General features: G+C 39.5%; 1 protein-coding gene across 1 annotated transcript in view; it reads left to right on the plus strand.

Annotated features, from left to right (window-relative positions):
• LOC103508405 (integrator complex subunit 1) overlaps positions 1 to 22016 on the plus strand; it is a 38574-nt gene extending 16558 nt beyond the window's left edge. The window contains exons 16-31 of the mRNA XM_026823013.1: positions 8537 to 8790; positions 9249 to 9328; positions 10243 to 10398; positions 11392 to 11569; positions 11927 to 12024; positions 12890 to 13161; positions 13504 to 13651; positions 14377 to 14380; positions 14501 to 14668; positions 15616 to 15656; positions 16395 to 16553; positions 17271 to 17418; positions 18703 to 18947; positions 20384 to 20476; positions 21087 to 21246; positions 21589 to 22016. Coding sequence (XP_026678814.1) covers positions 8537 to 8790; positions 9249 to 9328; positions 10243 to 10398; positions 11392 to 11569; positions 11927 to 12024; positions 12890 to 13161; positions 13504 to 13651; positions 14377 to 14380; positions 14501 to 14668; positions 15616 to 15656; positions 16395 to 16553; positions 17271 to 17418; positions 18703 to 18947; positions 20384 to 20476; positions 21087 to 21246; positions 21589 to 21704 — 2320 coding nt within the window. The 3' untranslated portion in view covers positions 21705 to 22016. The remainder of the gene's footprint in view (positions 1 to 8536; positions 8791 to 9248; positions 9329 to 10242; positions 10399 to 11391; positions 11570 to 11926; positions 12025 to 12889; positions 13162 to 13503; positions 13652 to 14376; positions 14381 to 14500; positions 14669 to 15615; positions 15657 to 16394; positions 16554 to 17270; positions 17419 to 18702; positions 18948 to 20383; positions 20477 to 21086; positions 21247 to 21588) is intronic.
• The last annotated feature ends 791 nt before the right edge of the window (positions 22017 to 22807 follow it).

Below are 22807 nucleotides of genomic sequence, written 5' to 3' on the forward strand. Positions count from 1 at the left end.
TTTTTTTTTTTTTTTTTTTTTTTTTTTTTTTTTTTTTTTTTTTTTTTTTTTTTTTTAAGTATTCAAGTATTCTTAGTTCTTAGTTTGTTATTATTATTATTTTATTTTTTTTTCCAGGTATTGTATATTTGGAAAGCAATGTTCTGAGGAATAGAAACTATCTACATCTCTTTCAGCAAATTCTCCGACTTGTTCAATTACTTCAGCCGCATATCTTTCACAAGGTAATGTTAAAACTTGAAACTCACTTCGTAATATAAGAATACTAATAGTCAGTTCCCATGGTGTAGTGGTCACAGTGCTCGTCTTGCACGCGTTAGACCCGGGTTTGATTCCCGGCGGGAGGGTCAAAAAATTTGTACCTTGCAAATGATTAATTCTGTGAGGCCCACTCAGCCTCGTAAGGAAAATAAATAGCTAATTAGCTATGTAATATTTCTGGAAAAGTCATGGAATATCAGTCCGGGAAATGCGTATAAGTCCCATATCTCTGGAATGGTTAATACGATTTTCATGTTTTTTTCGTCAGGTATACAAGGATTCACTTCACTGTATTATCAACACATACACGGAGCTGTTTCTGCAGCATGGATTTCTCAAGGAAGTGAGCGCCATGTTGCCAAAGTTCATCAGTTTCATTCAGAACTATGTGTCCAATGATGCAGAGACAGCAAATAGTTATATACAGGTAACATGGTAACAACCTAAACTTAGTTCAAGTTAAATGAATGACATAAGAGAAGGTCCCAACCAAAGACCTTCTCTTATGTTAGATTTAGGTATAGGTATAGGTATGTTTTATTTGGTATCAATTTTTTTTTTTACAAAGAATTTCTTATCCTAAGCTTAATCTAAACTTCTAAGAGTTAATATCTAGATATAAAGTAGGGTGATTGAGCTAAAATCAAGCCATTAAATAGCTCGTTAAACGTATCAATAAAGTAGAGTAGTGTATATTTATAGTACTTTGTAGTGTATATTACTTTGTAGTGTATATTTATAGTACTTTGTAGTGTATAGTACTTTGTAGTGTATATATAGTACTTTGTGGTGTATATTACTTTGTAGTGTATATTTATAGTACTTTGTTTGGACTGTCGAATTAGGACATGTAGTCCCATCTCAACAGTTTAATATTATTATTTTTTTAACTTTGGTTCCATGTTTCAGGAGAATCTGGTTATAGTACTTTGTAGTGTATATTTATAGTACTTTGTAGTGTATAGTACTTTGTAGTGTATATTTATAGTACTTTGTAGTGTATAGTACTTTGTTTAGACTGTCGAATTAGGACATGTAGTCCCATCTCAACAGTTTAATATTATTATTTTTTTAACTTTGGTTCCATGTTTCAGGAGAATCTGGACAAGTTACACTCTCTACAAGCTCACCATCCCATGATAGGAGTTCTAATCAACGGAGTACATGATAGTGATGTGGGGGTAGCAGGAGGAGGTGGTGGATACCCTTCTGAAACCCCCAACATACCTCATGACTTGATTATAGAACAACTCAATGGATCTGATCCTAGTCAGTCTCTACAGGTAAAATCCTTTGTGACCACTTACACCCATATTTATGAACAAAATGCTGGCTCTTAAGTTCGTGCTAAGCATAGTCTCAAGGCATTTGATTGGTCAATTTTGACTGGTGGTGGATACCCTTCTGAAACCCCCAACATACCTCATGACTTGATTATAGAACAACTCAATGGACCTGATCCTAGTCAGTCTCTACAGGTAAAATCCTTTGTGACCACTTAATCTTGTAGGGAATTTTCTCAACTTTCAACCTATATTTTTACTTTTTACATTAGGGGCGTGGTTTAGGAGTTATAAGCGGAAAACTAAAAGAAGTGCCAAAAATAAGCACTTTCTTCGTGAATTTTGCCCCCAAAAGTTCTCCCCAGGTACATATGTGGTCAAGGTCAAAAATGTGGTCCCACACTGACCTCAGTATACCTAACAATCCTGGCTAGGAAAATTGTTTAACTTTGTGAAAAAAAAAATCGACTACCTACTTTTCGGCCACCTACTTGGCCAGTTTGCTGTAAGAGAACATTAATTTAACATAAAATAAAGTTTGACCAGAGACCTTCATGTAGGAAATTTTGTGCTCTTTAATTTTGATAATCATAAAGTTTATGTAGAACGCACGGTTTAGTAGTTAGGAGCGAAAAACCGAAAAAAAAGCGAAATTACGGCCGTTCTCTGGCGGTTTTTCCGCCGCCAAAAGTTCTTCCCTCAACTCTCGAAAAACCCCAACGGGCCTGAAATATAATGAGCAAATTATCTTTGTGTGCTCAGGGCCATATTGAGGGGGTGAGCAACATTTTCATGAAAAACATTGTTTATCAACAATCCAGATATGGTTTTGCAACAATGCTGCAACTTTTTTCCTTCTCAGGACAGACTTTTTCTGAAACACTTTTCTTGGCTTTTAGTATCCAATAGGTTTTATCTTGAAAGTTGCTCAACATTGGAAATATTTCTTTCCCAACAGTTGCGCAACTGTCCGATAGGAACTAGGCTCAAGACGTCCGTTATTTGTTTCAGATACAAAGTGATGCCGTGAGCTGGTTGCACGATCACGTGCTACGTGTGTTTCGTCTCACGCCACATGACTACGTCACGTCTCTGTACAAACTCACGTTCATAGATTTATCCTCGGACACGTACTTCAAGTTTGACATGTGGCCGCCCGATACTGAGAAGCAGAAGTTCTTGCAACTCGTCACGGAGGTAAGTGGACGCAAGCTTCTATTCTGTGTGTAAGGCCTAGATCAACTTACACGAGAACAAAACCCAAGCCGTGAGTGGACTCAAGCTTCTACAATCTACTCAACAGAGATCAGACTGTGATATATAGTGATGAGGATGATGATGATGTTAAAATGACACCCGCTGCACCTGTTGTACAAGAAACAGGTGAGATTGATCTCTGCCTCAAATACTCTTTAGTTTTTCATTCAACCAAGATAAAACACAGACAGAACAAGAAAGAAATTTTAATTGTGTTAAGCTTTATGAGTGTGACAAATGTCGGTCGCCGCTTCATACACTGCACTGAATTTTACCTATTTATTGAACTCGTACTACCAACCTTCGAGATTAAAAGTCCACTGGGCTAACCAAGGAGCTCAAGTAGTGGAGGGAGGGTACCCTATACCTCATGTGTTATAAAAGCGTATCCTAAAAAAATGTAAACAAACCGCCATGTTGTGCTCATAAGAGTGGCACGAATTTCAAATATTGAGAACCATCGGGTTTATTAGTGCATGATTTATGAACTTTTTTCAGGCAAGAGCTTATTTCATCAATAATAATGAAATAATTTCATCAATAATGATGAAATAAGCTCTTCGTGCTGTTATTTTAAATTTCATCACTATTCTGTATCTCAAGAAAATATCTACCAATAAATAGCTATTTCTAAATTTAAAAATCCAATCCAATAAGCTGGTTCGAATCCAGCTCGGGGCCAACTATGTATATTCTAAACAGATAAGGTCCGTTCTCGGAACGGCTGGCTTTCTCCTATCCTGTCCTCTCTTTGCTTTCGGGATAATATGACCTCTGCAGTTACAGTTCCCTCTATCAGACCTCTTAAAAAAATCTATTCAGTCACTTTATTGTATTTCTCTCCCTAGGTTCCCCTGCTACAGTCTACCCTATGCCGTATTCTCATGATAGGTCTGTCTAAGGAGCATCCGCTGTCTGGTAGCGCCATGGGAGCTGACTATATCTACCAATAAATAGCTATTTCTAAATTTAAAAATCCAATCCAATAAGCTGGTTCGAATCCAGCTCGGGGCGAACTATATTCTAAACAGATAAGGTCCGTTCTCGGAACGGCTGGCTTTCTCCTATCCTGTCCTCTCTTTGCTTTCGGGATAATAAGACCTCTGCAGTTACAGTTCCCTCTATCAGACCTCTTGAAAAAATCAATTCAGCCAATTTATCATATATTTCTCTCCCTAGGTTCCCCTGCTACAGTCTACCCTATGTCGTATTCTCATGATAGGTCTGTCTAAGGAGCATCCGCTGTCTGGTATAGACAGCATAGAGCTAGTGGACCAACTGGTACGAAGGTGTGCCATTCTGACACCTAATGATGCTAATCCGATGCTACTTGCTGATAATCTAAAGGTCATTGACCTGCTGTTCAATCTGAGCACCTATCATCATCCGGAGAACATAGACCTGCCTCCCGGTTTTGTACCGCCTCGACTTGCCATTGCTAACATGTGAGTAGATATCAACCTTGTACACACTGGAAACATTTGTTTCGCAACAGGTGCTCAGTTGTCAAAACATCGAAACAAATATATTTCAATGGAGAAGTTGCAAATGGGTAAAAATTATTAATAAATGATCAATTCCTACGTAAAAAGTAGTAAAAAATCCAAATATAATGTCGAAACTCCGAAAAAGTAACTTTAAAAGGTCGAAAATTCAATTTTTAATTGCCGTTCTAATGAAAAAGTTCAAAAGAGTTGTGACGTCAGATTTCACGTCAAACTGCGCAGAAACGCTTGCGCACAAACAAACGAAGCGGGAGTCATGAATTGACTGTCATTGCCTACGGGAGCTTATGCCGTGACGTCAAACTTTACGATTTACCGGTATTTTTTAAATCGATTTATCTCGGGATCTAGAAGTCGTAGGAGAAAAAGAAAAATTTTGTTGGTCCTCATTTTTCCTGCTCTATGACTTGGAAAAATCACCCAAGTAAGCGCAACTGATCTATTGAAATTGAGTGCAAAGGAGGCACTCAGTAATGCTGTGATATCCACACAAGTTGCGAAAAGGCTCTGCTTTATCAGTTACTAGCCGAAATCCGTCGCTTGCTCCGGATTTCTGCAAGTAAATCCTTAAAGCATGGCCGTTCATGTCACTCATCAATTTAGTGGTCTTGCTCGGCGTAGCTTAACAAAAACGAATCGGAAAATAGCCTATAACCTTCACGGGAGTGCAAGCAATAAGTTGACATTGCCTTCACTAACAGATGGTGATTGTAGAGAGTATAATGTGGCACTGGACGCAATGTTGAATATTATCTACAAGTATTTCAATGAGGTGAGAAGCCTGTGTTAAACTCGTTCCCACTTGGAAAAAAGTCGTATCGTGCGTAAGTGGGAACAGTCCCTTTTAAATTACATTTCCTACAAGGACATTTTGTGTCGTTCGGAAAAAAATCGTGTCTTGTGTAGTGAGAACAGTCTCATTTAAATTACATTGCTTACAGGACATTTGAAAAAAAAAAAAAAAAAAAAAAAAAAAATCGGATTTCGCCAATATCTCAGTCGCTCCACGTCAGGGTGTATCGGCGATTTGTCTAATAGTTAGAAAACAAAATTTCCTACTATTTTATTTGACATATTTACTCAGTACCAGTCCGGAGTTAGAAGCGGTTAAAATCTAGCAAGATCAAAAAAAAAAAAAAAAGTTTGGCACTCATTTTTGCTTCCTCTCATCGACAGGTATTGTGGGAGCGAACCTATCGGAATTGACCGAGCTAGCACAAGACATAGCCAATCTGATAGTAGAGAGAAGTACCATCATGACAGCCATATTGCCTTCACTAACAGATGGTGATTGTAGAGAGTATAATGTGGCACTGGACGCAATGTTGAATATTATCTACAAGTATTTCAATGAGGTGAGAAGCCCCATTTAGTTCAAGTATAGCAGGGTTTATGTACGCGACCTGGAAAACATGGAATCTGAAAATCGGCCAAAAAGTCATGGAAAATCATGAAAATTTAAAGAAAGCCTGGAAAAGTCATGGAATTTGCCAGCCGGACAAAAATTAAAAATATTTAAATTAAATATCAAGTATTTCCGAAAAACGGCCTGCGGCGCATTCCCCCTCATATTTATGTATTCCTTCACGTTCTGCATATTGCATATTTTATTTAAATGAAGGGGTAATATTACTTTTTTAACCTCCACCCCCTAATTTTCTGGAAAATAATGGAATTTCATTTTATTAATTTATTTACACCAACCGATTTGCCCGGTTTTTCTCACCTTCATTAACTTTACCCTAACATTTGATTTCAGGCTCTTCAACCCGAGGGCGAATCATTCGTATGGTCGGAAAGTCAAGATCATGTCCTAGTCAAGTGGCCTACAGGGGAACACTGCACTTGTAACATACTAGTGGTTCATGCTATGGTCATTCTATACTCTCATCTACCTATGAAATGTCCTAAGCAACACTATGATGCGGTGCAAACTTATAATAATATGCTGGAGGGATGGTTCCCGCTGGACCCTGCACGTAGACCGAGGGTATGTAATGTAAAGCAACTAGAGCGGGTTCGATTCCCAATATTATTATTATTTTTTGTTAAAGAGGTTTGACAGAGGGAACTGTAACTGCTAAGGTCTTATCGTCCCGAAATCGAAGAGAGAAGACAGGATAGGAGAAAGTCAGCCGTTCCGAGAACGAACATTATCTCGTCAGAATGAAATCCGCCCCGGGCGGGATTCGAACCCGCGGCCTAGCGCTTACAAGGCAGACGCACTACCAACTAAGCTAACTAGGCTGGCTGAAGAGATTCAAAAGTCGATATTTCCTGTCGTTTTAATACTTACCAATCGGAATTGGCTGCAAGGGAAAGCAAGTATTTCTAAGTAGTCATGTCCATATTTAGCCTGTAGAGCTTTCAAGCCGTGGTAATGCCAAGTTAGACCTCAGAATGTAGCTACGTTCACAACAAGCAGAACCTGAGGGAAAATGGAAAAAGAAAATCAGACTTGTACTCCGGTCGTATTGGGTTCGATTCCCGGTAAGGTTACAGGGTTGTTGTAATCCCCCTATGGTTAGAAATCAGTAGATCTGAGAGAAAGGATGGCGTAGAGGGGAAGCCCTAGACAGAGGATTGTGGAGAAGGAGAATTAAAGACGGAAATGCCGACCCCATAAAGAAATAGGATAAGGTTTAGTGAAAGAAGAAGAAGAAGAAGAAGAAGAAGAAGAAGAAGAAGAAGAAGAATTTTATTTCAATTTCATTAAAATAACTTTTTTTCACTTTTTTATAGTTGGTAAATCAAGGTTTAAAAACTAGTCTTGAAAAAAATTAAATATTGGAAAAACAGCAGAAAACAGATTGACGGTCTTGTCAACTCGGAATCTAAACTCAAACTAAACTGTTTTTTACAAACACTCCGACTACTTCGAGAACTGGAACTGGACTTGTGGACTTTTTGCCTGCGTTACAGTCATGAATATTGTTTGTTACTGATTTGTTGTTGTTGTCGCTGATTTGTGATTATCATTATCGAGGGGTATGACGTCGGAGCTTGGGGCATACCCCGGGAAGGGCAGGGCAGGGCAGAGGCAGGTTTCCCCTAGACCCTAGACCTTGGTGTTGACTTGTTGACTTTGTTGTTGGGATCTTTCAAGATATGTCATCTCTTGTAAATAACAGATACATAATTTATTTATTGCAATTTTCATTTTATTTTTAGTCTTGGGATTTGAGTTTTCTTTAGTGACAATAGGAAATTAGGACTTGTGTAGTTTTCTTCAATGATGATAGGAAATTATAGGAACTTTGTTGTTGTTGTTGTTGTAGCGGCTTTAGCTTTCGCCGAATGGCGATAGCAGAATAAAGAAAAGATGTCTTTTTGTATCTGCTATACACCGGGGTGATGGTCTCTAGCTCTAGCCATGTTAAATTGGCTGGCTCGTCCTGAACCGCAGTCAACCATCGTGAGGACTTGTGCTTGGTCTTTAAAAGCAGAGAGAACCCTTTATTCTTCAAATAGAAGAAGTAAAGTTAATGAGCTTCTATTCTGAATTTCCCAGTATCCTCCTGGAAACTCTGGACCAAGCTGTATCCGAAGACCCAGCCACAGTAGAGAGCGCCGTGATGGACAAATCCTACATGGTGCAACTAGTCGAGGTGCAGCACCAGCGAGGTGCAACAGGGGGGACAATATTCGCGTCTATCATTGGGAAACAGCTGCCCCCCGCGTCGCCACTGGGGGAGGATATGCCATCCCCTGCTCCTAATGATAACTTCGGCACTGATGTGGAAATGAGGAGTGTGTCAAGCGAGAGTGAGTAACTATTCTATTGTAACTCCTGGAATTGATTGATAGCTTGAAAACTGGGCTTGATAGCTTGAAAATTTTGAAGTGGAAGTTGAAAATTTGAATTTGAAAAAATTGAATAATCTTACGTATCTTGAACTTGAATCTTCTGTACACACATCTTCGTTTGAAATTACGTCAAATCCTCGTTGGTTATCCTCGTCGCCAAACTATTGTATCTTTTGATTGTAATTGTATGTAAGGATTGAAAAAAGGACAAGGGAAGGGTTTGTATGATAAGGAGAAGGTTTATTGAAAGAGAAAAGTGAACAGAGAATTATGTACAGAATGAAAAAAGATGTCTCAGAACTGGGAGAGTTTTTCCAGTTGTTGATTTGGTTGCTAGGTGACAATGTTACTGGGTGGTTGTTTTGTAATACTTCTTCAAATAGAAGAAGTAAAGTTAATGAGCTTCTATTCTGAATTTCCCAGTATCCTCCTGGAAACTCTGGACCAAGCTGTGTCCGAAGACCCGGCCACAGTAGAGAGCGCCGTCATGGATAAATCCTACATGGTGCAACTAGTCGAGGTGCAGCACCAGCGAGGCGCAACAGGGGGGACACTATTCGCGTCTATCATTGGGAAACAGCTGCCCCCCGCGTCGCCACTGGGGGAGGATATGCCATCCCCTGCCCCCAATGATAACTCCGTCACTGATGTGGAAATGAGGAGTGTGCCAAGCGAGAGTGAGTAACTATTCTTTTACCCCAATATGAATAGGCTTTAACTATTTTTTATGTATGTCATTCGCGCCGGTTCCTCATTGGATTTTTTCCCGAGATGAGTGTTTCATCGCCGTTTTCATTTGGTAACAATGAAACAAGTGCTATATTAGACGCTTGTGGTCTGTGTCGTAGCATGTCCATTCCGTAGTATGTCCCTCATCAGATGGGCGATAAGGGACACAATACTTCCCATTCGGGTGCTGGGTCACCCCTTGAAATGTTTGCAGTCGCAGACGAGTGCAAATTTTCCCCTCAGTGATGTTCAGGAACGTAATTGAATGTCCAGGGGGATTTTGAGTAGCTAGCTTTTCAAAGAACCATGTTTATTATTAAAATTATTTTCTGTGAGTCATTCCAGTAGTGGTCTACTGTATAGGAATGGGTCCATATATTTCACTCGTATATCTTTGTGTTGTCAGGTAAGGACTATGCTTCAGTCACTCCATCTCAGATTATTCAACTACTCACATGCCCTGATATGCACATGTCTTCTCTCAAAGTAAGTACCTCATCCATGTTGTCAGCTCCCATGGTGTAGTGGTCACTGCGCTCGCCTTGCACGCGAGAATCCCAGGTTCGATTCCCGGCGGGGTCAAAAAATTTGTCTTGGAAATGATGGATTCCGTGACTGGCTGTTGCGGGGCCCACTCAGCCTCGTGAGGAAAGTGGGTAGCTATGTAATATAAATGCACATAGCGACCGGTGCCAGCTTGATAGGAAAATCCTGCAATGCAACAGTGAGCACCAAAAATTATAACACAAAGTAATTGCGTTTATTTATTTATTATTATATTTAATAGAATGTAGGGAGTCCCCTATATGTCCTCTGTGTCCCCAACAAGCAGAAATGAATGCTGACCATCTCTTAGTGTGCTCAGCCCTTTTAAATATACAAGACATCTTACATTTAATAGGATGTAGGGAGTCCCCTATTTTCAATTCAATTTTATTTTGCACAAATATACAATTGTATGTGGTACAATGTTAAGACTAAACTAAAACTAAATCTATAATAATAAAATAATGTAATGTATGTCCTCTGTGTCCCCAACAAGCAGAAATGAATGCTGACCATCTCTTAGTGTGCTCAGCCCTTTAAAATGTACAAGACATCTCCGGAAAATATTGGAATGCAAGAGGAAAAAGGACCTAATAGTGAATTTCTAGAATTTGAAACCATTTTTAGAATAAAGAAATAATATCTTACCTACCTATCTATTTATATTTATTTTGCAGCGCCTTTGTGAGGAACTAAACGCCACCAAGGCCAAAAACGAGAGTACGCCGTTTGTAAAGCAAGTCCTGTTTGAGCTAATGACTCACTCCAGGACCTACGAGTAATAATCAATTTCTAGAATTTGAAACCATTTTTAGAATAAAGAAAGATTATCTTACCTACCTATTTGTTTGCAGCGTCTTTGTGAGGAACTAAACGCCACCAAGGCCAAAAACGAGAGTACGCCGTTTGTAAAGCAAGTCCTGTTTGAGCTAATGACTCACTCCATGTCCAAACAACAGTGCTACCATCTGGTGGACGGAATGTTGAGGAATATCAAGAACGCTACCATGGTAAGTCATATAAACGATCTGTGAAACTTCTATACGAAATCCGAAGGGAACGCTTTCGACCCTTATGTATTTTCGTTTATTAACAGAACCGGTTGTTCTAAATGACTTAGCCCATCCAATTATAGCGGCCTCCTTCGACATCCAATATTGAAGTGAAGTCTAAAATCAAGTTGAGTCTAGGTCAAAGAATGTCCGTCTTCTAAATAACGCTTCACAGGGAAAATGCAATGCTTTAAACAATAAAATTACCACTTTTTCCGAGTTAAATGGAAAAGAAATTTTATTGTTACACTACCTTCTGAGTTAGAGGGGTTTTAAATTTTTCTGTTCTTTATGGCGGTTGGCGGACCTTGTATTGCACTAAGAAATTTAATTGTTACACTATTTTATGGCGGACCTTGTATTGCACTAAGAAAATTTTACTGTTACAGCTTTTCTAGGCGGGATACTTTGTCAAGTAACATGGCATAATGATAGAATAAAGAAATACTAAGGTCTTCACTTGACTAGAAATGAATATTATGTTATATTTTATTGTATTATTATTTTTTCGCAGGTGATATGTGTTATAGAATACATCGTGAAGGAGGCCGAGTTATACGGGGTTGACAAGATGAGGTCCCGTATCGACCTGTGTCAGAACGTGACCACTAAAGTTATCGAGTATCTGCTACGAAACAAACACAGAGCGCGCACCAGTCGCGTCCATAAACACTTGTACATTGAGTTCTACTTGCGCTTTCCATCCTATCTGGCAACTATTAATGATATAGGGGGCGCAGATGATATGATTCAATATATGAACAATACGGGTAAGTTGTAATCTGAGTCATTTATTATCAAACTGTGGATTATTTAACATGTATTTAAAAAAAAAAAAAAAAAAAAAAAAAAAAGAAAATTTTACTGTTACACTACCTTCTGTCTTCCGTTCTTGAGAGCAATTTTAATTTTTTCTGTTCTCTATGGCGGATCTTGTATTGCACTTTGCAGGTGTTACGTATGTTAACGGCGGCCAGTGTACGCGATGTGATAGCTAGTCTGAGTATGAGTGTGAAGAATATTAAGGACAATCTGGTGAAGACCCACAAGGTGCATTCCTCCCCATTGTTGCTTATCATAGATGACTTCTTCAAACGCAACAAACAGGTCCTGAGCAAGAAAAAGAAAGGTATTTCATTCATTTATCATATTATTGTAACCAACGTGGCCGAGTGGGTATCACACTAGGCTTGCACGCCGGAGGTCCGGGTTCGATTCCCGGCGGGGTCAAAGTTTTTTCGGCTCTGTGCTTGGAGTTTGGGGTGCACTCAGCCTTGTGAGGACAATTGAGTAGCTACTTTAATCGAGTAGCGACCAGTGGTGGCATTACCAGTGTAAAAAGATTGATACAAGTAGATGACAATATTAATAGGAAAGGATGCACTTAGTAATGCTGTGATACCCACTCAAGTTGTGAATAAGCTCTCTGCTTTACCACAAAGAATTTATGATTTGATTTGATTGATTGATTGATTTTGTTTCTCAGGTGTAAAAGTTCAGATGAAGGGCGAACTTCTGGATTGGCTGATTCAAATTGAACCAGAGCCCATCAGTCTAACGTGTAACCCTAGCAAGCAAGCGCAGGTATTTTATTATTTATTCTTTAATTTTATTATTATTATTTTGAAGATGTTTGTTTGATAAAGAAAACTGTAACAACAGAGGTCCCGAAATCGAAGAAAGAAAGAAAGAGGAAAGACTGGATATTCTGGATAAGAGAAAAACCAGCCGTACCTGGAACGAACCCAGTGGAATCTCAGTAGGAGTACTCTTTCTCAGTGGGGTATACAGTTTACTGAACCACTATATTTTCAAACATGTCAGCTCCCATGGCGTAGTGGTCACTGCGCTCGCCTTGCACGCGGGAGACCCTGGTTCGATTCCCGGCGGGGTCAAGAAATTTGTATCATGCAAATGATTGATTCCGTGACTGGCTGTTGCGGGGCCCACTCAGCCTCGTGAGGAAAATGAGTAGCTATGACATGTAAATGCGCATAGTGACCGGTGCCAGCATGGTAGGTAAACATTGGATTTTAGGATTATTGAGATATTGGGAAAACACCAAAGTTGTGACATAATAACACAAAGAAACTGCATTTACATTTTTACATTTACATATTATCAAACATGAGTTTTTTTTTAGATGAGTGTTTCATGTTTCGCCTTTTTTATTTCGTAGCAATGAAACAACTGCTACATTAGACACATGTGGTCTGTGTCGTAGCATGCCCATCCCGTAGTATGCCTCTCATCAGATGGGCGAGACGAGACACAGTACTTCCCATTTAGGAAGAGACACAATACCTCCCAATACCCGTAGAATTTTTGCAATCGAAATACGAGGGCAGTTTTTTCCCCGTCAATTCTGGGAATCGACCTTCTGCATGGCAATCAAGGGCGTTACTATTGAGCTAACCATGAATAACACCTGTGTCTTATGTCATCTCAGATATCCCGCATATTCTCACGTGAGGAGCACAAGCATTCTACCTACGTCCTCACCCTCCTCATACATCACGCCTCATGGACCACACTACACCAGTGTGTACAAATCCTGCTCTGTGCGGGTCAGTACTCGACTTGCAATCCGAGGACCGTGCTCGATTTCCTGCAGGCGCTCAATTTCAACCCGAAGTTCTGGCAAGGCCGCGAGCGCAACATTCCCAAACACAAGGAGAATCTGTACGACGATGTGCTTAGTTTGAGTGAAGATCAGGTATTGTATAAGTACCCATTGGTACTTTTTATGAACCCTAGAAGATGGAAATTTCGCCAGATCGGTGCAAGGGTTGTCGGTATTTTGACAGCTTTTTGGTGGTTTTCGGTATAATTTTATAGGATAAGGAAAGTCGTGTGATGTTCACACCAGATTATTAAAACTTTTTTTAAAGAGGTTTGACAGAGGGAACTGTAACTGCTATGGTCTTATCGTCCCGAAATCGAAGAGAGAAGGAAGACAGGATAGGCGGACGATAAGACCTTGGTAGTTACAGTTCCCTCTATCAAATCTCTTTGAAAAAATCCTCTATTTGATGTGTTTAATGTCCCAGGTCTGATGATCAGGACAGAACTGCCCCGTGACTTCGAGATGAAAGACCGTATGTATGCTGCCCTGGTAGATCTCATCTGTATGTGTTGCTTCCTCTCTGTTGCTACCTATGTACGGGGAGACCTGCGTATTCCGGACAAAGCACAGAGGAGCGTTGCGCAGGTAAGTACTCTGTGCACTTTACTAAGGGCACTAAGCGTATCATAGTGTTGCGTAGGTGTAGAACTCACTCAAAAGGACTCAACGCGACATTCAGACCCCAACGGGCCTGAAATATAATGAGCAAATTATCTTTGTGTGCTGAAGGCCGTATTTAGGGGATGAGCAACATTTTCATGAAAAACATTGTTTATCAACAATCCAGATATGGTTTTGCAACAATGCTGCAACTTTTTTCCTTCTCAGGACAGACTTTTTCTTAAACACTTTTCTTGGCTTTTAGTATCTATATAATAGGTTTTACCTGCCTCGGTGGTGTAGTGGTCAAGGCGCTCGCCTGGTAAACAGGAGGGCGTGGGTTTAATCCCAGCCGAGGTATGGAATTTTATCCTCAATATAATTTGAGAATTTGACCACAATAATAGTAGTAGCCTACTGCTGGAGTAAAGGGACTTTTCAGTCCTATGCGAGCAGTATAAATAAGCACTATTACTATGTATTTAAAAAAAAAAAAAAAAAAAAAAAAAATGAGTTGTATTTTCAGCTCTCATGGTGTAGTGGTCACTGCGCTCGCCTTGCACGTGGGAGACCCGGGTTCGATTCCCAGCGGGGTCAAAAAATTTGGCAAATTGCCAACGTGTTGGAGTTAGCAAATTGACCTCAGTATTAACTTTTCCCGAAATAAAATACATTTTTACAAGTGTATTTTTCTTAGGGATGTTTTTCAGTACTGTCCTAGATTTTTATTGTTCTGTGTCCTAGATGCTCTGAACCCCTCTTTGAAAGTCACTCAAATGTTCTTGTTTCACTCAATTATTTATTAATCCTCTGAATCAAAATGTTCTCCCCCAGGTACAACTGTGTTGGACAAAATGTCTCACACGATCATAACAGCTCTGACCTGTGTCGAACTGCCTCGAACCAAGAACCATCAACTGGAAAGCGCTCTGCGGAAGCTGTCATCCAAACATCCCATCCTGGTGCTTCGTCAGTTGCCTCTAATAGCTAACTCTCTACTGGGTAAGATCACTCTCTAACTATAATAAAAAAAATAGAAAGTAAACAATTCATTTAATTATTTAGTTCGTCAAAACGTATATTTCCTATATCAAAGTTGCAGACTTATTTGAGATGTTTGATAGAGGGAACTGTATCAATGGATCTCTTTTCGTCCTGAAATGCAAAAGAGAGACGGAGAACAGGATAGAAGAAGGCCCGCCGTTTTGGGAACGAATTTTATCTGTTAGGATAAAGTTCGCCCAGGGAGGAAATCGAACCCGCAACCTAGCGCTTACAAGACACACGTGTTACCCTCCAAATGAACTAGGCTGGCTGGTTTCCTCCAAGAGGCGAAGATATTGGTTTCCAGAGTTGTATTTTTATTTCCTTTTCGGAATGAATTTCTCTTGAAGTTCGTTTCCCCCCTTTTGTGGTGATAGCGCCTGTACTAAACCATACATAGGAAATCCAAGATATCGCCCCATCGGAATCAGTTCCGTTTCGAAAAGAAAAATACAACTTGGTTTGTTTGTTGTTGTTTTTTTTTTTTTTTTTTTTTTTTTTTTTTTTTTTTGTAAAGAGAGCGCAGTGACCACTACGCCATGGGAGCTGACTAGAAGAACTAGGTATAACAACGGAGGTATTATCGTCCCGAAATCGAAGAAAGAAAGAGGAAAGACTGGATATTCTGGATAAGAGAAAACCAGCCGTACCTGGAACGAACCCAGTGGGATCTCAGTAGGAGTACTCTTTCTCAGTGAGGTATACAGTTTACTGAACCACTATATTATCAAACATGAGTTTAGCCAGCTTAGTTAGCTTAGTTGGTAGTGCGTCTGCCTTGTAAGCGCTAGGCCGCGGGTTCGATTCCCGCCCGGGGTGGATTTTATCCTGGTGGGATAATGTTCGTTCTCGGAACGGCTGGCTTTCTCCTATCCTGTCTTCCTTCTCTCTTCGATTTCGGGACGAACGTCTGGTTCAGTTACTTCAGCCGCATATCTTTCACAAGGTAATGTTAAAACTTGAAACTTACTTCGTAATAAGAGACAACTCCCATGTTGTAGTGGTCACAGTGCTCACCTTGCACGCGTTTGACCCGGGTTTGATTCCCGGCGGGAGGGTCAAAAAATTTGTACCATGCAAATGATTAATTCTGTGAGGCCCACTCAGCCTCGTAAGGAAAATAAGTAGCTAATTAGCTATGTAATATTCCTGGAAAATTCATGGAAATTTTCTGGAAAAGTCATGGAATATCATTCCGGGAAATGCGTATAAGTCCGATATTTCTGGAATGGTTAATACGAATTTCATGTATTTTCGTCAGGTATACAAGGATTCACTTCACTGTATTATCAACACATACACGGAGCTGTTTCTGCAGCATGGATTTCTCAAGGAAGTGCCGCATATCTTTCACAAGGTAATGTTAAAACTTGAAACTCACTTCGTAAAATAAGAATACTAATAGTCAACTCCCATGTTGTAGTGGTCACAGTGCTCGCCTTACACGCGGGAGACCCGGGTTTGATTCCCGGCGGGAGGGTCAAAAAATTTGTACCTTGCAAATGATTAATTCTGTGAGGCCCATTCAGCCTCGTAAGGAAAATAAGTAGCTAATGAGCTATGTAATATTCCTGGAAAATTCATGGGAATTTTCTGGAAAAGTCATGGAATATCATTCCGGGAAATGCGTATAAGTCCCATATCTCTGGAATGGTTAATACGAATTTCATGTTTTTTTCGTCAGGTATACAAGGATTCACTTCACTGTATTATCAACACATACACGGAGCTGTTTCTGCAGCATGGATTTCTCAAGGAAGTGAGCGCCATGTTGCCAAAGTTCATCAGTTTCATTCAGAACTATGTGTCCAATGATGCAGAGACAGCAAATAGTTATATACAGGTAACATTCTAAACTGTTGTTACTAATATCGAAATTTTTGACCATTAGGCCATTTTTCCCCACATCCTAAACTTAGTTTAAGATAAATGAATGACATAAGAGAAGGTCCCAACCAAATGCCTTCTCTTATGTTAGATTTATTATCTAGCATATTCATAGTACTTTATTTATACTGTCAAATTAGAACATGTAGTCCCATCTCAACAGTTTAATATTATAAGTTAAATGAATGACATAAGAGAAGGTCCCAACCAAAGACCTTCTCTTATGTTAGATTTAATGTTAACATCTAGAGTTAACAGAGTTAACGTCTAGATATAAAGTAGGGTGATTGAGCTAAAATCAAGCCATTAAATAGCTCGTTAAACGTATCAATAAAGTAGAGTAGTGTATTTATAAAAACTTGAAATTCACTTCGTAATATAAGAATACTAATAGTCAGTTCCCATGGTGTAGTGGTCACAGTGCTCGCCTTGCACTCGGGAGACCCGGGTTTGATTCTCCCGCCAGGAATAAAAAAAAATTGAACCATGCAAATGATTAATTCTGTGAGGCCCACTCAGCCTCGTAAGGAAAATAAGTAGCTAGTTAGCTATGTAATATTCCTGGAGAATTCATGGGAATTTTCTGGAAAAGTCATGAAATATCATTCCGGGAAATGCGTATAAGTCCCATATCTCTGGAATGGTTAATACGATTTTCATGTTTGTTCCTCAGGTATACAAGGATTCACTTCACTGTATTATCAACACATACACGGAGCTGTTTCTGCAGCATGGATTTCTCAAGGAAGTGAGCGCCATGTTGCCAAAGTTCATCAGTTTCATTCAGAACTATGTGTCCAATGATGCCGAGACAGCAAATAGTTATATACAGGTAACATGGTAACAACCTAAACTTAGTTTAAGTTAAATGAATGACATAAGAGAAGGTCCCAACCAAAGACCTTCTCTTATGTTAGAATTAATGTTAACATCTAGAGTTAACAGAGTTAACGTCTAGATATAAAGTAGGGTGATTGAGCTAAAATCAAGTCATTAAATAGCTCGTTAAACGTATCAATAAAGTAGAGTAGTGTATATTTATAGTACTTTGTAGTGTATAGTACTTTGTAGTGTATATTTATAGTACTTTGTAGTGTATATTTATAGTTCTTTGTAGTGTATATTACTTTGTAGTGTATATTTATAGTACTTTGTAGTGTATAGTACTTTGTTTACGACTGTCGAATTAGGACATGTAGTCCCATCTCAACAGTTTATTATTGAAAGTTTTTTTTTTTTTTCACATCACCAAGTCTTGGTGGCTTGCGATTTGCAACTCCTCCATTCGCACCCTTGAATCAAACGCTCTGCTCGCTCAGTTGTGCTCCAAAACAGAAAAACTATATTGATGTTCGTTTTGATGCTCGTCAAAGGTCAAAGAGTCGCTGGAAAACTGACAACCTCATGGATCTTAGCGAATAATCGTTTCTGTGCTCATTAACTCTTGTCTTATTTGTTACACTACGAAGGCGTGGACCGGTTTAAGGTTTTTAAACTGTTTTAGCATACAGGGACTGTTTTACCTGTACAGTTAATATTCTTAGCTTACAGGTAATTCTTACCGTATAGAGTAGAGTGTAGTCCAGTGGGAACAGACCACACACGGTCAGATGTATGTTCTGTTTGGATAATAGCTGACCGAAATATTGAGAGTCCCTTTCCTGCGCATGCGTGTGGGTTTTGTTTCCCTAAAATCATATGGGGGGACGTTTAAGATAGTTAGTTTATTTTCCAAGAGATTTCATAGAGGGAACTGTACCTGCTAAGGTTAAGATCGTCCCGAAAGCGAAGAGAGAAGGAAGACAGGATAGGAAAAAGCCTGCTGTTTCGAGAACGAACCTTATCCTGATAGATGCCTCGGTAACTTTGTGAAGGTCCATATCTCCATGTTGATAAAGAGAGGGAAAATAACTTATACACTTAACATGTGAAGAGAGGGAAAATAACTTATACACTTAACATGTGAAGTGTATAAGTTATTTTCCCTCTCTTTATCGAATATTATCCGTTCAGGTACTTGTGTACCTGAAAATTAAAAGGCTGTCCCTTGGAAATTCTTGGAAATTGGAAGTCCCTTGGAAATTAAAAGGCTGTCCCTTCCACAGAAAAAATTCCATCATCTCACCTCATTCTGCGTCTTAGCAGCATAGTATACAATCCACACCAGATGTACCGACTTGAATCCGCACCAATAGACGATGAGAAATATGAAGCTCAAATGTTTAGTGATTGCTACGTGACCATTCATAGCTTCAATGAAGATGACCACTACATAGTAGATGTTACAGATGATGTACGTGAAATGAGACGTGATGAGAATCAGGATCTGCTGACTGAAATAAAACAGAATGTATGCTGATTCATGCTAATTAATATACCTACAGTTTTTACTAAAACTACGAATACCAAGCGTGCCGGGACTCCGGGAGGCAGTCGCGCGAACGTCAAGAGTTCGGCCTGTGTTAACATTAGGTTATTTTTTCTCGGGAAACGGACCACTGGAAAATCGACCACTGTTCTATGGAAACTGTATGAATCAGTGGTCAATTTCCCAAAAGGATTTTTCTGAAGAAGTTTGATAGAGGGAACTGTAAGTGCTGAGGTAATTTCGTCCCAAAAGCGAAGAGAGAAGGAAGACCGGATAGGAGAAAGCCAGCCATTCCGAGGTCTGAGAACGAACCTTATCCGTTGAAGATAAAATCCGCCCCGGGCGGAAATCGAACCCGTGGCCTAGCGCTTACAAGGCAGACGCGCTACCTTCCAAGCTAACAAGGCTGGCCACTTTCCTACTAAAACTTCAAAGCGTGCCGTAAAGAAGTTGCGCGAACGATCCGAGAACAAACCTTATCCGTTGAAGATAAAATCCGCCCCGGGGGGAAATCGAACCCGTGGCCTAGCGCTCATAAGGCAGACGCGCTACCTTCCAAGCTAACAAGGCTGGCCACTTTCCTACTAAAACTTCAAAGCGTGCCGTAAAGAAGTTGCGTGAACGTCAAGAGTGGGTTTACCGGCTTATGTTACCGTTCAAGACTTACTCAAAAACCTCGTTCACATCATAACAAAGGTCGCACAGTCTGTTGTGAATGATGACCAATTGTTTGTAAACTTGAAATTTGGCAGGATGGTAGGTCTTGATGAGTAAGTAAAGGGAAAAATCTGAAATTCGGCAAAAGTTGCACTGGGCGCCGCCCACAGGCAGAAATAACCGCTTTTTGGCGGTTTTCACCAAACGGTTAAAGATATCGAAAAAGTTATGAGAGTAGACCCCCCCAAAACCATACCTAAACTATGCTTGACAATCCTGGCTCGGAAAATTGTTTAACTTTGAAAGAAAAAAAATCCGACCCATTTTCGGCCACCTACTTGACCCACAGTTTGCTGTAAGAGAACAAAGTCATATTAATTTTGATACTCATAAAGTTTGCGTAGAACGCACGGTTTAGGAGTTACCTATAAGCGAAAAACTAAAAAAAAAGTGCGAAATTACGGCCGTTTTCTGGCGGTTTTTCCGCCGCCAAAAGTTCTTCCCTCAACTCTCGAGGTCTCAAATTTGGTATTACACTTCCCTCACCACACCTACTAAAAACATGATTTTGATTTTTGACCAACCTCAGTGATGCAGTTGTTAACGCGTTGGACTTTGGATCTGGAGGTTGGTGGTTCGAGTCCAAGTCAAGTCATAAAATGTATCTAGGTGTAATAATCGGGGAACGATATTTGTGACAAGCATTTTAATATGCTTAACACAATTAAAAATTCCTTATTAATTTTGATTTTTGATTTCAGGAACTAGAACGGTTTACATCATGTCCTGCAGTTCTGGAACGTCTGTTTCCGTCATTTGTATCTCTACTATCTCATGAGTCCAGCACAGTACGGGTAATAACATTCTGCTTCTTCCTCGCCTTTTCCCGTGTTCAGAGGGGCGAAAAGAAAAATTTAGGTGCTGGGTCTTATATCGTACCGAAATCGAAGAGAGGAGAGGACAGGAGAAAGCCAGCCGTTCCGAGAACGAACTTTATCCCTTCAGGATAAAATCCGCCCTGAGCGGGAATCAAACCCGCGGCCTAGCGCTACTATAACTACGGAGAGTAAACATAAACTGAGTTTGTGATTGTGGCCTCGGCCATCAATAATTTTGACCATTATCGGACATCGAACCCCGGACCTTTTACTATTCTCCATGGTTTTCAGTACCTATTCTACCTAGAACCAACCTCAGTGGTGCAGTGGGTAACGCGTTGGACTTTGGATCTGGAGGTTGGTGGTTCGAGTCCATGTCAAGTCATTAAATTTATCTAGGTGTAATAATCGGGGAACGATATTTGTGACCAGCATTTGAGTATCCCCATCTGTGGCACAAGCTCTGCTTTTACGGATGGGCGAATTTTGTATGTTCTGATTTTGTTATGTTTTAAAAATAATAAATGGAAACTTGTTAATAAATAATAATAATGATATTAAAAAAAAATCTGTTTTCTATTTTCAGACGACTGCACTCTCTCTCCTTGTCACTTACGTTAGGCATGATCCCGCTTGCGTTAGCACGTTGGTGCCTTCGTTACTTAACACGTTGAATGCCGCCAGTAGTCCTGAAGTTGTGGCCTCGCTCTGTGAGAGACTCCCTGATATCATTGTCTTCGCTCAAGGTAGGTATTTTAATCTTGTTTATTTAATATTATTACTTAAGAGGAATAGTAGAATTAAATATGTATATCATTCCCCCCTTTTTTGAAGAAGTTTGATATAGGGAACTTTAACTGCTAAGTTCTTGTCGTCCTGAAAGCGAATGAAGAAGGAAGACAAGGTTCACAGGATAATATAAAATCCGCCTTGATCCATTTTTTCTTCTTTTTTTAGTGATCTTTCATTCTATTAATTTTAGGAATTCGTAGGTATAGGTACTCTCTTCTTTACTGAAGAAAGCGAAAGAGTACTTGAGTTTTTTTTAACTTGCCTAATGATTTTGTCTATACTTTGTTTATTTCCAGAGGACGCCCTTCCCATTTTGTCCAAACTATTTTCTCTCAATATGTGGATGAATTGCAATACCCTGCCGTCTATCATGCGATGCATTAGTACTCTGAGCTTACAATCTGGATGTTGATAAGAAATTCGCGGCCCAGAGGGGCGTGGAGCGGAATAAACTCGAGAAGTATCTATACAGGGGGTTCCAGAATGTATGCTTAAACTCGGAGCCTGTTTAAAAATTGTGAAAAACACGTAATTCTTTGATTTTTGATGCGGATATTTAGGCGAAAAAATTCGCCAGGTCCGCTAATCGGGTGCCAACTTCGGGTTTTCAAATGAGAACCTTTTTTTTAGCATATTACATAGTTTTATGTTAAATAGCTGAATTCCGTCGCTTCGCTCCGGAATCCCGCTAGTTCATCCCGAGGCATGGCCAAACTTGTGGAAAAGGCATGGCCGAACAATATAGCTGTTATCTGAATATCAATAGAGTTATCTGAATATCAATAGAGTTATCTGAATATCAATATAGTTATCTGAATACCAATAGAGTTATCTGAATATCAATAGAGTTATCTGAATATCAATATAGTTATCTGAATATCAATAGAGTTATCTGAATATCAATAGAGTTATCTGAATATCAATATAGTTATCTGAATATCAATATAGTTATCTGAATATCAATATAGTTATCTGAATATCAATAGAGTTATGTATCTGAATATCAATAGAGTTATCTGAATATCAATAGAGTTATCTGAATATCAATAGAGTTATTTGAATATCAATAGAGTTATCTGAATACTTACCCCTCGGCTGGAGCACACATCTTCGTTATTACTTGGACATCTACCTTGATCCATGTAGGGAAACACGCTGGTACAGGTTTGATTTACACAGATCTGGACAGAGAGAAAAGCGATGATTTAGAAATTGCCCTTCCTTGTCTGACCCTGCTCCTTTTTGGGTAGAACGACTTTTATAATAAGGAATGTCCTTAAGAATCAGTTGCCAGAAGAATCATACTGATAACTCAACTTGTTATTCACAAATAAGATGTACACAGGTTTTTGTTGTTTTTGTACAGGTTTTTGTAAACTTCAGAGCAGAATGTCATCATTTCTATTTCTACAGCGCAGCTTGTGTAGGTTTAGTGATCATAGTTGAGTAGGTATTATTATCATTACTAGCTGAGTGTTTTTTTCTCCCTGATTTCGCGAACACCGCGAACCGTCC

This window comes from Diaphorina citri, unplaced genomic scaffold, assembly GCF_000475195.1.
Source record: "Diaphorina citri unplaced genomic scaffold, Diaci psyllid genome assembly version 1.1 scaffold396, whole genome shotgun sequence".
NCBI lineage: Eukaryota > Metazoa > Arthropoda > Insecta > Hemiptera > Psyllidae > Diaphorina > Diaphorina citri.